Here is a 16,533-nt window from a genome sequence, read left to right as displayed (position 1 = left end):
GTTGGTTATAAAAACATTTCACAGTTCAGAAATTGGTATGGCATAGGAAAATCAAACTGCACAGGGATGTTAAAGGTATCATGCAGATGTGCCACAGTTGTGACATTGCCATCAAGGGCACGACTAAGACCTAATGTCTGATAAATCACAGTAACTGTTCATAATGTGATCTTCCAGTGTCTAGAATGCATTTCATCCATGTGACAACTGACATTGCAGCAACATGTATTTCATGTGGTATGTTGACCACTTCCTGAACAATTACATCTTTGAGGTCTGAAAATGTACAAGGCTTCCCATGGTATATACATGACTTCAAGTACCCTTACAACCACAAATTGGTTGGTGGCCATTCACAAGTGATATGAAATTATTTTGTCCTAAAAGTGTTCCCACAAGATATGTCAGACCACATGCTGAGGGTTCTTCAAAAATTAATGTCCAATAACAAAGTAGGTTGGAAACCACACCACACTGTCACTATAGCATCTTGTACGTATGTAATAAATATTATTTGTAAATTAGTTTCTGACCAGGTAATTTAGTTGTACATCAGTCCCTACAATAATAGCAGGTCATTGGTCATCAACTTCAAGTCTTGCTTAGAACTGCAATGCATGATCAACACATCAGATTAAATCCATCTCCTTTAATACTTGAATATAATGTAGCTCAGAAGGAAACATTCCTAAAATTAACCAAAAAGCCTTACAAACAGATGAAATTGGCAAATTCTGACACCAGGCAACATAACTTGCACTGCCGCACCTATGTACATTTGTGCTGACTTGTTCTGCTGTGGCACAACTGACCTCAATAACAGTTTCAGTAGGAACCAGTGGTCTGCCTATGCATGACTTGCCACAAATGCAGCCAGTTTTTTCATGTTTTTTTTTAACTCGAGCACAGCAACACTGTAACAAATCTCTAGGGATGTCATGAACTCTACAATATTCCCTGAGAGCTGCCTCAGCATTGCATCTATTGGTGTAACAAACATTACACTAGCTCACCTCTCTGCACACCTGTCAGTCTCATGTTACTTGAATGAACTATACTGCAATCAAACAGGGCCACTTACATGCAACATGTGACAACTCTGGAATTTTCATATGTTTGATACTCTTAACACCCATGTGCAATTTCACCATCATATACCATACACTAAACCATTTGTGAGATATGATGCATTGAACTGCAAAATATTCTTTATAATCATCCTTTAATAAACTAGTGTTGTAACATGTTCTGCTATTAAGAAGGTTCTTTTTGGATTACTTGGAAAAATAATGCCAAGTCCAATCCATACAATGATAACAAATTAATTTATTTCTTCAATAAATGTTTACTACAGCCATGTTCACTTGAAAGTCTAATTTCATGAATAATATTTTCAACATAAACCCTGATACCAATATTAGCTTAATTTTAAATTCAATGTTTCAAGAGAACCTCCCGAGACTAATTGTATGTACACCTAACTTAGTTAGCTTGAATGGATAAACAAACAGGCAAACTCATTGAATAGCTTAACAACAAAAAAGACATAATAAGTTGACATTTTCTTATATTGAAAATGTATTTCCAATAATACTTACCTCCTCTCACATAGCTATTACTTGACTGCCAGGGTTTGTTCCTTAGCCCATCTAAGCATTGGTCTGATTTTTTCTCACTTATTCCAGTCTTTTATTCCCCATTCAATTGCCCTTGGTGATATCTATCTCTTGACCCTCTCCACCTACATCAATGCACCCTCTATCTTGGTACTGTATGTAAGCACTTCATTCAGATAATGTTACCACTTTTTCAAGACTGACTTAATCACAGTCTCTAACACCAGCTCTTAGTGGGGAGGAAGGGTAGGAGAGTTTGAAAGGAGGTAAGTATTATTGGAAATGCATTTTCAATTTAGGAAAATGTTAACTTCCAAAATATACTTACCTCTTCTCAAATTGATAACTAGAAACCCACATTGATAAGTTGAGGGCATTATCCATACAGAAAGTGTCTGCACAGATCACATTTATGTCAATAGAAGATTGGCACCCTAGTGGGGGAACCACACTACATCCAGAACAGGTATGCTCTTCAGCCAGAACTTAATTACTGTATTGTGGGTGGAATTTTACCTGATTTATTAAAACTATAGGCCAGGCCTGAACCAGATAGTCAAGATTCCACTACTCAGGGTTGGAATTAAAGGGCCATGGTCCCTAGATCCCACTTTGGTGGCTAGAGCAATTAGACCACAAACTATATATATACTTATGATTGTATCCAAACTGGTAGCCATAGAGTGATGGGTCCCAGCCACCACAATTACGACGAGAATTGTCAGAGTAAAGCCTGATGATTTTTCCTTAATAAGCCAAGATCATGAGGCATTCATCGCCTGTTGTGTAGGGAACTCTGTTTGTCCGTGTCTAGCCCCTGGAAATCGTGACTGTTAGTATATGCACCACATCCTTGAAGCAAGGCAATCGTGAAAAGATGGAACTCTGGACAAGGTGCTCTCATCCCAAAGGCATAAGGGATTCGAATGATGCCCACATTCCTAGAAGAGAAAGAACCATCAATGCAGTGGGAGGAGGAGGAGGGGTTAGTAGAGCCTGGCATCTTATTCCATAGCATTGAGCCATATGGGAGTCAGCTGAGCCTAACTGAGAAATGAGTTAAAAAATAAAAATAAACAGACTGATGACATATTGACTTGGAGTAGCAATAGATGTCTCAGCCATGAAAATGAAACTTGCTTTGGTCATTTCTGAAAATAAAATCAGGATGTGATATTATAACTCAAGTTAACTACAAACTCTGCCTTAGAACCATGAAATTTGAGGGGGAGAAGTATTATTTGAGAGTTGGAAAACACCTAGCAGTGGTAGGCTAAATTGTGGACTCAGACCAATGCTTAGATTAGCAAAAGAAGAAACCCCAACAGTCGAGTAATAGCTATAAGTGGGAGAGGAGGTATGTATAATTTGGAATAGATAGTGTTTATGCATTATCTTTTTTTTTTGTATTCAACTGTGAGAATGGTAAGACTAGGGGACACAAATATAAATTTTGGCAATGTAGGAGTCATCTTCAGCTAAAATAGCTTTATTTCCAACAGGGTGGTTGGCTTTTGGAAAAAATTATCTTCAGATATGGTACATGCAATGAATTTATGAGAGCTTAAAGGAAGGCTTGATAAGTATATGAATGATAAAGGGCTTGCTTTAAGTGTTGTATTTTTATTTTAAAATTTAGTATGATGTATTACATGTTCTAGATGGACCAACAGGTTTCTTGTTATCCTTAAATTATAAGTATGTATTGTACATACCTGAAAACTCAGTTATAGTATCAGCCCGTAGGCTATACCTTGGAAGTTGCTCCTGTACAATACTTTCTAATTCCACCTCTGCTAGAACAGACTCGTTACAAAGATCTGTAATGGTTCCAGCATGACAAAAGATGGGTGAGCTGCTTATTTTCACCTCATTTCCCCCAGGATGGTCAGGAAGAGGTCCATCACTTACAATTGTGGATGTGCTATTTCCTACATGTGGGTCCAGCTTGCCTTCTTCCTGTGAGCTTGAGAGAAGGGTGTTACGGCATGCTCAAGACAGATGCACTAGAAAAAAGTTATTCAAGTATAAAGCACTACTTGATTCAACAAATAGCTATTTTCAGTGTGAAATATTACATATGGATATAGTAATAAATTACTTAAAAATATATAGCAAAATAATTACCTCCAAGCACAGCAGTAACTCATGGTATAGCATTTTTGATACACAGGCATACTATGCATTTTCTACCACCATCTTGAATGTAGAATTTTTCAAACATTTTCATGTATACAAGTGTATATCACTTAACAGGAATTTCAGTCAAACAGTAGCTAAGTTCCTTCGGCCCTAGTTTCCTATTGTTCAAAATCATTACCTAAAGTGTCACATGTACTTTCTTGTGAGAATGATTTCTGCAAAGTTGAATATATTATGTGAAAGTGCACAAACATCTTTTCACTGGCAAGTCAGATGACCCCTAGAGGATATAACCTCCTTTATTTTTCAATAGGAATGACCAACAGTCACCTGAGTAATGCACATGCCCTGAGAAGAATTGCTATGATTTTTTTAGTTCGGAACAAGGTTCGTGAGAAATAACGATACAGAGAGCTCTCTTCAGTAAAAGCACCATTCTTTGTAAATACTCTATTTCTAATTGTTTTCAATCACTGAATAAAAAAAATCATTTTGTAACACAATGTGTCAGTCTCTTTCATTATTTAAACTTCGCCAAAGTCAGATAATTAAGATTTGCTCCTTAATATATTTTCTTTCAAACTCCTGTTATTTTGCAAAACCTACTCAATCACTCTTACAAGAAATCACTGCACCTGAGAACACCACATATGCAAGTTACATCTCAGTAAAATGACACACAATAATTTCTAGATAAACAACAAAGAAAAAACTTATCTAAAATAATTACAATTACTTCCTTGGAAATCCAAACTTACTAGTCACTCATATCATACATCTGAAATGATATAAACTAAAACTACAAACACTGGACAAGTGATTCCTGTATAATACCTTTCCATACTGGAGGCAACCACAACTCTACTGTAGTTTCTACCTTCCCATTTTTATGCAAAAAGATACAAACCCATCAAAAGTAATCATAATTTGTTTTCATCTAACCTAATCTGACCCAGACACAATCTAAAGTGTTAATCAGTGGAAAATTAGTTACAACACTAATAATTTACTGTAGTGGGGAAAAATATTAGGATTTTATAAAAGAAGCTTTACAAAATATTTTAGTGAAATATAATATCATATAAGAAAGCCACCATAGGTTCACCAAAAGAAGTTTTTGAGTATGCCCCTTGTTCTTTGGACAAAGGAAAGTATGTACTTAAATTTTCAAAAAGCTTTTGATAAAGTGCCACGTACAAGATTAGCTAAGAAAACTACATTGGTAAAGGTTGGGTAAAGACCAGATAACTGGATTGCAAGGTGGTTGGATGGTAGAAAACAAAAGGTTTTTATTAATACAGTCCAGCTAAACTGGACCCTAGTTACAAATGGAATGCCTCAGGGGTCAGTACTTGGACCTTTGCTTTATTCTTATTTACTTTAATGATATTAGTAAAGTATGCTGGTGAATTCAACTTTCTGGTATTTCTAACTGTACTGATGATGGTGAGGTACAGCATAATGACTTGAATCTACTTGTAATTTGGACAAATGTATGGGAAATGACCTTCATTATTATTATATATCTGACAAGAACTATAGGTTGGCCACACTCACTATGTGTTTTAGTAGTTTAGAAAGCCTATAGCCATACTATGGATTCAACATCATGCATGAGTTTCAAGTTTGTTTTGTTTTGTCTTGGTGAAATAAGGTATCATTATATTGTTATCATAACTTGCAGTCCTTTTCAGTTCCTTCCAGTGATACACCACTGTATTATTGTGCACGAGTGATTGAATCAACATCACAACTTTCTTCTTCTAAAGTAGCAACTCCCTGCAAGAAAGTAAAAGTCCTTCAAAATAAATAAACAAGTTTGTGGGAAAACTAGTTTTATGGGGTGACTGTCAAGACCAGTCTAGAAGAAAGTTATCCTGGATGCACAGTAAGCCATCATGATGTCTTTACATGTCTATTTTGTAAGGCCTCATTTAGAACACTGTGTACAGTTTTGGTCTAAGGCTTTATCTAAAAAATATACTGACTTAGTGTAAATAGTTCAGAGGAGAACTACTAGGGTGATTCCACGGATGGAAGGTTTATTTTACATGGATAGGTTAAGATCTCTTACCTTGTTTTTCCCTTGAGAATAAAAAAGTAAGAGGTGACGTTATTGAAGTTTATCTAGGGGATCAATAGGATAAGGTCCTCTGATTTCTTTCTGCTTCTTATATTTTGAAGATAATACAATGAGAGGACAACACTTTAAGATTTGGAAAAAAAAAGACTAAGCTCCACTAAAGACAGTTTTATTTTTCTAATAAGATGATTGATTTATTCCAAAGGGTAAGTGTGATAAGACAATCTTAGAGAACCTTTTTTATCGGTAGGTTATTTCTTCTTGCTTTTTCTTATATTTTCACATTTTTTTACATATCAGTATTGATGGTTAATAACATGGCCTGATAAAAATGCCATTATGCTACTAATACTAGTACTACTGAATATGAATGCAACTACTCAAATTCATAACTGCCTAACTACCCTCTTTCATATTGAGTAATTTTGCACTTTTCAGTGGAGCAAAACACCCTTTATCCTCAAAAAACAAATTCTATAATTTTGCAGATTTGAGCACATCAGTCTAAATTTAATATAAAAAAATCTTGACCTATAGCATCAACTCATGACAGTTAGTCATTTTTTATCATTATAATATCACTATCAGCAGCTATAATCTGCTTCCCAAGTTCCTATTAGTTAAATATGAATATTAACTTGCACTTAATTAATAAAAAGTTAATGTGCTCAAAATACATAAATATTGAATTTCTGTAAATAAAAACTTATTCAGCTTCGCAATACTGCATTGCTTGCTGCATATTATATAACGAAGTTACAGTAATAATACGTGTGGTATATATATAATGCCGTAATAATATGAACACCCCCAAGTTGTGATGACTCATGTACTACTAGTACTAGTATTAGTGGTAGTTAGAGTTGACTAGAACAGTAGAACTTAGAAGTAGTGAGAAATCTAGAACAAATTATATCATACGGTTTATTCACTAGGTAAATGAAAAACTCCATTCACTTAAAGTAGACCTTCTTACCTGATTATTAGTCTAACGCGCTGATAATATGTTGTGTATTTTTAACAGCAAATAAATAATTAATAATTTATCAGCGTTTCTTAATTCGTATGGCAATAAAATTTCTCGATTCGTTCGTGATTTCATCACTTGGCGACATCTACTGGCAATAACGTATTTCAAAGAAATTAAGCTGGTTTCACAGTAAATGATTGACCAAGGATCTTATTAGAACCAAAGGCTTTCACTTAAAATGTTACAAAAACAAGTTTTCGTTAGAATGTATGTACACCAAAACATTTTTTAGTACTACTACTTTTCGGACACCAACTTGCGGTGGAATAATCCCCCATCCCAGACCAGAAAAAAACTTAGCACCATTTTTATCCGTTTGTCACTTTGTGCCAATGAAAGCGGAGTTAGGCGTCAGTCTTTTGTACTTTTTACTCACTGTACGGGTTAACCTTTAAATGCTATTTTTTCCACTTCTTGCGATTTTCTCTCCATTGCACGATTCTTTTTTTTTCTTTTACATTTCACGTAGTTTGTCTGTTTTAAAGCTTCTTTGCGATGATAAATTACTCTTATTTGTAAAGACTTTGATGATTTGCAGTTTGGATTTCTGTGGTTGTCTTAATAAAATCGTTTGTTGTTGTTCTTCCACCCTGGTGGTACCGGCTGTTTGTTTTTTAGACCGTCACAAGAGATATAAACAATACAATTTAATAAAAAATCATTTAAACCCACTGCACATAACACATCATAAGGAAAATAATTCTAGTTATGATTCTTACAAATGCGAAAAAAAAAAAATCTAGAAAAGAACAAGTTTGCATCTAAGCTTCCAAAGTTTCAAGCTATGCCCCTTAATATCCAAGTTCGTATATTCGAAGTTTTCGTTCATTCACTCAAAATATACACGTAGGAAGATTTTGCAAATCTTTAACAGTTTTGAATATCTTAATAAATTTCATCTATAAAGGAAATTCAAAACTTCAGTATTTTCGTCACAGACTGTTAACATTTAATCTATAGTATCTGAAGTGATATGACTATACTTGAATTAGAATTAAGTTGAATTAGAAGTAATTTGCCAATATGAAATATTTTGTAATATCTTGGCAGTCCATAAGAATTTTTGTTGTTATATAAAAAATAAAACATTAAAGAAATGTATAGTAGACAGAGGTTTTACTTCCAAAAATCCCTGGCGGTGATATATAGAAATTGGATTATTTTGGGTTGTGACGTAGGTGTATCGTGAAGGGGAGAAATACTAATATTAATTATAATATTTTAAGAGTCAATTTAGATCGAGGAAAGTCTTGAATTTTGTACTTCCTTTTAATTTGTTGGTCAAGTAAAAAATACTAAGAATAACATAATAAAAGTGACATTATAAGTGTTATTTTTACTGAATGCAACACGAACACTTACTGAATTAGTCTTAAGAACTAAAGAAGAGAAAAACTTGCAGTTGCAGACTATACAAGTGTTCAACTGTAGGTGAGTTTAAAATTAAATACCTAAATGTCAATTTATTATTGTAATATATAAGGGCTTAACCTAACTTACTAATTTAATTATGCTTAATAGCTATTGGTATTTTGTAATACAAATTAATTCATAAGTATATAATTATGAAAACTTAAAAAAGCAAATATTAATAAAATTCAATTACTCACAATTTGACTAAAAGTTCAGTAGTACTTTGCTTATACTATAATCTCAGTTTCTTTTGAAGAATGAGAAGAGTGTTGTTTTTTTTCTTTTTCATTTGTAGCATAGTCTCGTTTTTGCTTTGCTAATTATTTTCAACTTATTGGGATGGGGCCACATAACATTCACCTAGTGCGTATCGAACAATTTCCATGAATCTTGGTTTAGAGTATTTTTTTAAATGATCTTCCAGTATTCTGACAGTTGAGCCAAGGTGGGCACCCCCGAATTCTAAGAAACAGGATCCAGAAATGATGTGACTGCTAAGAGAGCTGGAATCAATCTTTAAACTTAAAAAAACAACAACAAAAAACTAATTATCAGTAGAGTTTGAATCACGTTGAAGGTGAACTTGTGGATAGACTGTTGATTATGACATTTAATTTATTCAAGATGTTTGAGTTTGAGCCTGTCTGTGGTAGAGAGATTATTACTTGTAGCATTGGGACTATCCCGTTCAAAAAATAAAATTGCTTAATTTGCAAACAACTTCTACAGTACCTTGCCAAAGTCTTATATCTATATATTCTAGACCTACCACTTTTAGCATTGAACACACAAATGATGCATCAGTCTTATCTATTCCCTTTATATCTTACTACTGGGTGAATAAGATTTTAATTCAAAAGTAAAATATTGTTTTTTTTTAGAACAAACAAGTTGAAAAACACAGTCTGGGATGATTATTTATGATGATATAAATCAAATGGATAAATAAAAAACAGCAGAAAGTCATGAAAATAATTAAAAATGAAAAGATGCTCTTTGCCTTCAGAGAAGCCTGACTAATTTACTCTTTAACCATTTTCATTTTTTTAATGGTTTGCTTATTTTAGTGTTTTGTGTTATTTGTATTGTTCCAATTTTTTTATGCCAGATTGTGTTTTTCATTTATTTCTCCTAGATAAACCAGTACTCTGATTTTAAGATAGCCTATTCAAATTCCTGACAAATTTAAAAACAAGAATTATGTTCTAATGAACTTTTTTCCAGATTCCATAAAAAAAGATATAAAAATTATTACAACTGTGTTTATTATTAAATTCGTTTATTAAGTTTAATGTTTTTGTGTTATTAGGACACTTGAAAGTGCAATAAAAATTTGAATGATACTTATATATATGTATATAAGTTCACCAGCCAAAACAAGTAAAATTGGTCAATTAAATGCTAGATAATAATGCTTATTTACATTAAAATGTTAACTTTAAAAAAAAAGGTGTAATTTCATTGTATGGTTAATAATCAATTCAATAAAATCTTATCAGTTTAGACCGTAGCTAATTAAACAAAATCCAAAGCTCTAACTTTTACCTTTGAAACCAAAACCTCTTTCACTTTATCACAAAGCAGTTGCAAAAATGGAGAAACTTAATTAAAGGGCCATACAACCAAGTTTTGTGAAGCCATTAGCATTATGTTGTTCCATTTTATTTCTTTAAGATTTTATACTGAAAATTTGGAAGGAATCATTGTTCTAAAGAATCCCAAAAATTGTATTGTCTTAAGGATTTTTTATTACTTATATTGCAAACACAAAAGAGAAACTAAGGTGTTAGCTAAAGTACTTTGAGGTAAAATTAATATACAGAACACTCCAAAATACATCAAGTATGGTACTGCTCCATACAGAACATTAAAGAAATACATCTGAATTGTTTTATTGTTCTAGATAACCAGCCATATTATTTTAGTAAATGTATGATCATAGGCCAAAGCAATGTTTAGTAAAGATCTGTTTTCACACTGGGGAGTTTTATTTGAGTAATATATTTGTCATTTTATAACATGCAGTTTACTTCAGTTAGGTAGCTTAAAGATACACATTGTGCAAAGTAACAACAATTTTAGATTTTTGCTTGCAAGAAGTTAAATTTCCTGTCTAAAATGAACATATTGCAAAAGGACTCACCTAAAAAATAATTAGAAAAATTTGAAATAACAGACGACATTATTATTTTTATGTTTTGATTGGGATACTTATGTTTAAGTTCATTGTTCTGCAGAGATATTTTTCCTTTAGTATAATTAATTTGATGGAATTTGATGATGAGAAAAAAGGTACATTCTTTACATTACTAATTGTTTTTGTTAGGTCTACAATTTATGTTTTTTATCAATTGACTTTAAGCTGTCAGTTTATTGTGGATATGTGGAAATGTTTGCATAAGAGGAAGTATTGAAAAATTTATTTTCCAAAGTATTTGTTAAACCTGATAGAATTATAGGTGTTCGACAATGTGTGGACCTACCATTTAATGTTTTTTTGTTGTTATTTGAATTCCTTTTCAGTTTGTTTAATTTCTTCTCTTTTTTTCCTGGTTATGAATTTGTCTTTTTACACTTCTATAATAGACATGGCAAGTACGGCGAATATTTTTCCATCTGGTGGAGTGAGTGACAGTTCTCATAATACCAGTGAAAATAGTATCAACCTTACACCAGGTATATTTCTACTGATAAATTTTCCAAGTAATATTTCATTTTTAGTTTAATAGATTATGAGCATTTAAATGCTTACTTATGCATACATACATAATAGTGTTTAATATTTTTGTGAAAATTACTTAGCATGCATGTACATATCTGTAATAAATGTAAAAATTTTACATAAAAAATAAAAGTAAATTCTCTATATAAACATATTTATATAAGTTTTATTAATTTTAAAGCTTAACTTTGACCTGTTGGATTGGCTTTATATTTTTGTTTTGTTTTTAAGTGTTTTGACATAAATAATTGAAATTCTCGTTTATATAAATTTTTTTATAATATGAATGTATTAATTGTATGGTATGACATCATAATAGTTCTGTTAAACATTTTGAACAGTAATCTGTCATTGTGTTAGTGATCCTAAATTGAAGTTGTTAAAAAATAAACAAAAACTTTGCATAAGATGTAGTAAGCACTTGTCTTAATTTTGTAATTACGGTTTCTTCTTTTGGAATTTGTTTCAAAATTTACAAATTACATCTTTAGACTCCTCACCAAATATTGGCATGATCAGTCAGAAGTGTTTAGAATCTGCAAGTCTTTCTGGGAATATGATTGTGACACCCTCAGTAGCTGCGTCTAAAGAAGATGCTTTCCAGAAGAGGAGGAGTTCATCTCGATCCATAAAGAGAAGAAAGTTTGATGATGAGCTAGTAGAAAGTAGCATTTTGCACAAAACTCCACGTAATCGTCCACCATCTGGGTCTCTTTTTCCTTTCGGAACACCTGGGCTTGTGTCTAGTGTTGGAATTCCGGGGGAGCCATTTAGTATGGAAACACCAGCACCATTACCACAAGAAAAAAAAAGGTAGTGTTATGAAGTTATGGCTGCTAAAGGTTCAAACTTCTCATCAGTTTATGAGAGTTTTTTTATACATGTCATATAATGCATAGTAACATGAGAAAAGGATTGTGACAGAACGAGTTAATGAATGTGTACTTTTGAAGTATATAGTATAATTTAGGTCTAACAAGAAAGGAAAGTGCAACTGGTCTTAAAATTTGCTGAAAATTTTAATTTTCAAGTATGTGTAAGTGAAGTAAATTAATAAATTCTGAAACAATCCACTTACCTCTGCATACAATAGCTATTATTGTATTTGAGATTTTGAGCATGCCACTAGTCTTGAGCTAACTTCCACCAAAGCATGTGTTTTAATGTGAATTGTGCTAGTATGTGATGCAATTATTATGTGACAATAACCCTCTACCAATAGGAGGGTGACACATCTTCCATGTGTAGTAGATCCCCATAAGTACTTGCACTCAAAATTAATTTAATATCCTTTCTTCTGTCATAAACGGACATACTTATCAAAGTTTAACTTTGTCCATCTTAGTGATGTTTGCTCTGCCTTTATTCTAGTGTTAAATTTCTTTCATTTTATTTGTTTTCAAATTCAGTTCCAAACTACATTGCCTTTCTATTACTACATTAAAAAAAGATATGGAAAATTACTTTAAAAACAATGAATTCTTTACTGACTGTGAAGAACGTTACTGCCATTGTTCAATGTGTTGTGAGTTTGTTAATGCCTCATCTCTCTGTCCCTACATTGGAAGTGTATTCCTCTCTTTCTGAACCTGACCACAAGGACAATGATTCTGTTTGGCTCTTTCCACTTCCTGATTTTACACTAGGCTCCTTTTTACCTGTACACTGTAGAGGACAATGTTCCTCCTCCAAATCATTTTGTAGATTTGGTTTCTTATGTTTGTTCTGTATTCTGTCTTTCATTTATGTCTTTTAACTCTTCTTATTCCTTACTACATGCCTCTCATACTGAGGATTATTTATTTTTTTCTCCATCTCCAGACATATATGTTCATACTGACACATTTCTGGATCAGCTTCGTTCACTCTCTCAAATGCCTCATCCTCCTCAACTCAAATATTTCTTTACCATGGCTTATGGCTATTTGTCTTTTCCATTCTTGGATTTCCAATCACGACAGGCCCTTTTACCAACTTGGGGGTTGATGCCATGTCTTTAATAACTCTCTCTAGTGTTCAATTTTCTCATCTTTGCCCTTTTCTTACACATCTCCTTCTTTACCTATCCTCTCTTCATCTGTTCACTGAAGCACTACACCATGATCATGATAGTTTTTCTGGGGATCTATGGTTGTTCCTTTTCAATACCTTGGCCAGGATTTTGTTTTTTGATTTGTCTTCCTTACTTGGTTCCTCTCTTGTCAGGACATTCTGGGACATGACACTCTCATTCTGCTGTTTGTGTTTCCCTTTCTTTCCTCCAGGACCTCTATCTAGCTCCTTTTCTTTGCCCTGAAGTCTTCAGGGGTTTTCCTACTTTGGAGAATCAGTCTGAGGCTACTCTACACAAGCTCTACCTTTCCTCTTTGATTTCTTGTTTCTCCCAACCTTGTGAATACACAATCATTCCTTTACACTTTGAGCCTTCACTTCTTTCTTTCCCTTTTCCCATTTCTCATCCCTTTACCCCCCCTCCAACCAAGTTGGTCATCACAAATCCCTTTAGTGACTACCTCCATTTTTACCCAGTTGGTTCAGGGCTCATGGAAGCATGTCTGTTTCTGTATGCAGACCTGTGGATCTCATTTGCAGCTGATTAATGGGCCATGTAATTCTTACACATAGCTTTTCTCTTCATTCCTCATCTATTCTTCCTGTGTCTCCTTTTCCGGTTCTTTTCTCTTCTGATCTTCAACATCTTCTGGCATTGGATTTTTTGGACAAACCAACTATCAAGAGAATCCTTTACTCCTCTTCATGTTTTTTTTTCCCCCCAAGAAACTGGGAGCTGGCATCCTGTCATTGACCATCCATCCCTCAACCTCTGTCTATAACTTCCTTAGTTCATGATGAAGGGGTTTCTTCCTCTCCTTTGGCCATTTTTGCCGGTAGTATGGAAGACCAAGGTCAATATCAAAGATGGCTTTCTACATATTTCAATTGCCCTGTTCTCCCAACTTCTGCTTTGGTTTGTTTAGTAGGATCAGGTTTACCAGTTTTGAGCTCTTCCCTTTGGCATCACTTTGGCTCTATATGTATTCATCCAAATTGCAATAGTGTTTGCTTGCCATATCAATGGATTTTGTTTCCATTATTACTTAGACAACTGGTTGCTTTTACCTCTTCTCAGGAGGTCTCTTTCTTGGCCATATCATTTCTCCTCTGAGAAGCTGTTCAACTGGGTTGGCTGGTCAAACCTTCTAAGTTGTTCCTCACTCTAACCTACTACTTAGTCTATCTTGGAACCTCTTTCATTTCTCGAGTCAATCAGGCTTGGCCTTTCTCCATTTGTCTGCGAGACATAGAATATCAAGTCACCTTGATTCTTGCCTCTCCTGTATTTCCTGTGTGAGAGGTTCTATATCTTTTAGGCAGTCTTGCATCTCACAAATATCTTTTTCCTTAAGGCTGAGCTCACATGAGGCTTCTTCAATGGACTTTGAGGCACCAATAGAATATCTTTCATGATTCTGTGTCCTCTCTTGTGATGCTGTAGCCATTTCTTCTTGAGGATTATCTTGGTGGCTAGATCATGTAGATACTATGATCAGCATTCCACTTCTACTCCCCATGTCTAGATCTCAATCTCTTCAGTGAAACATCTCTTACGATTTGGTGCATGTCTTTGTGTGACTCCACAGTTTTGGGGGTTTGTTCTCATGAGGAGCATATTTTCCATATCAATGTTTTTGAAATCTTATCTGCCCATTGAGCATGTTTCTAGTTCTTATCTTGACTTGTGGATCACTTAGTTATGATCCATTTTGGCAATTCTATGGTTATTTCCCATATCATTTGTCATGGTGAGACTTCCTCCAGGGACCTTTGCTTTAAGATAATGGACTTTCTGTTTTGGGCCCTCTCACATGGTGTTTGTCTAACCACCTGTCATGTTCTGGGGGCTTTGAACTTTGTTGTGGATTGCCTCTCTCATCCAGATAATATTCTTTCTATGGAGGTCTTTCATTGGATCTGTTTTCAGTTGTGCACACCAATGATCGACATCTTTCCCACTCCTCTTAATACAAAAATTCCCCTCTTCTGGTCTCCGATATCTAACCCAGCAGCTCTGGTTGTGGATGCCCTCAGCAAAGACTGGTCCTCTCTTTCTGTTTCTTTGCCTTTTCCCACATGCCTTGGCTTTGATTCGTGACACTCCTTGTTGGGTCCTGTTGGTAGCCCACCTTTGACTGGTTTAATCTTGGTTTCCTTTTCTTCTCCAACTGGTGTTCAGGGCACCACTTTCTCTGGCTAAGTTTTGGTCACTCTTGCTACAACCTGATATGTCTTTCACCTGGGAATGTCATCCCTTCTTCTTCACATGTGGGATTTGTCCAGTCCCTTGCTCGCTAATCAGATTTCTCTGACCGATTGGTTCTACTTTTATCCAATTCTGTCTATCAATGAAATTAACATGTTTTTCTTGTTGGTCCATCTGCAACTCTCTCCCACCAATTTGTTCTATTGTCCACATTTCAACATTCTTTATATAGTTGTTTGATTGAGGGTTGTTAATTTTTACCAAAGCAGGCTATTGGGTAGCCTTGTTAACCACCTTTTGACTCTTTAACTATGGTTCTGTCTTTTCCTTTCTTGTTTTTTACACTTTGTTGACTGTTATAGGGTGTCAAATTCCATGGGCTTTCCTCTTCATTTGCCTTTTCACAATTGCATAGGCCACTGCACCACATCAATTTGTGAAGAGAGGTTAGTGGATTTTTTCAGAAATTAACATTCTCCTTTCTTGAAAATGTACTTTCAACAGATTCTTACTTATCTTCACACTTTCCTATCCTTCCTACCCACTACTGGTGCATATTATTCTTGCCTCTTCTAAGAGTGAAATTAATTTTGAATGCAAGTGTTTATAGGGATCTACTGTGCATGGAGGATGTGTTGCTTTCCTGTTGATGGAGGGTTATTGTCACATGATGATTACATCATGCTCTAGCACAGTTGATGTTAAAAGATGTGTCTCATATGGGAAATAAATCAAGGTTAGTGGCATGATCAAAATCTCAAAAGCAGACACATAAAAATAGTTACTGTGTATATATATAGAAGTAAGTATCTATTGAAAATTCACTTTCAGGTAAGAAAAATGTTAATGATAATTTACAGCTGGAACATCTAGTATTATCACCATTATAATGAAGAATGGTAATACTATAAAAAAAGAGAGAGAGAGAAATAGGTTGATATTCAGTTAAGTAACTTTTTCCATCAGAGAGTTAGTAGTAATACTATAAAAAAGAGAAAGTGAAATAGGTTGATATTCAGTTAAGTAACTTTTTCCATCAGAGAGTTAGTAGTAATACTATAAAAAAGAGAAAGTGAAATGGGTTGATATTCAGTTAAGTAACTTTTTCCATCAGAGAGTTAGTAGTAATACTATAAACAAGAGAAAGCAAAATAGGTTGATATTCAGTTAAGTAGCTTTTTCCATCAGAGGTTTAGTAATAATACTATAAAAAAAGAGAAAGTGAAATAGGTTGATATTCAGTTAAGTAACTTTTTCCATCAGAGG

The 16,533-nt window shown here is 34.0% G+C and overlaps 2 protein-coding genes across 2 annotated transcripts in view; one reads left to right on the top strand and one right to left on the bottom strand.

The window, feature by feature from the left end:
* The window catches only part of LOC106459250 (trafficking kinesin-binding protein 1-like), a 74,071-nt gene extending 67,124 nt beyond the window's left edge, over positions 1–6,947 (bottom strand). Inside the window, exons 1-2 of the mRNA XM_022385703.1 lie at positions 6,818–6,947; positions 3,332–3,622 (exon numbers count right to left, since the gene is read on the bottom strand). The gene's annotated coding sequence lies outside the window, so the exon portion shown is untranslated. The remainder of the gene's footprint in view (positions 1–3,331; positions 3,623–6,817) is intronic.
* A 1,089-nt stretch (positions 6,948–8,036) lies between these two features.
* LOC106459249 (microspherule protein 1-like) overlaps positions 8,037–16,533 on the top strand; it is a 26,783-nt gene continuing 18,286 nt past the window's right edge. The window contains exons 1-3 of the mRNA XM_022385709.1: positions 8,037–8,302; positions 10,871–10,960; positions 11,498–11,818. Of these exons, the coding sequence (XP_022241417.1) occupies positions 10,873–10,960; positions 11,498–11,818 (409 nt within the window). The 5' untranslated portion in view covers positions 8,037–8,302; positions 10,871–10,872. The remainder of the gene's footprint in view (positions 8,303–10,870; positions 10,961–11,497; positions 11,819–16,533) is intronic.

This window comes from Limulus polyphemus, unplaced genomic scaffold (genome assembly GCF_000517525.1).
Source record: "Limulus polyphemus unplaced genomic scaffold, Limulus_polyphemus-2.1.2 Scaffold581, whole genome shotgun sequence".
Taxonomy (NCBI): domain Eukaryota; kingdom Metazoa; phylum Arthropoda; class Merostomata; order Xiphosura; family Limulidae; genus Limulus; species Limulus polyphemus.
The sequence above is the reverse complement of the archived record's forward strand: the minus strand, read 5'-3'. Positions and strand labels throughout refer to the sequence as shown.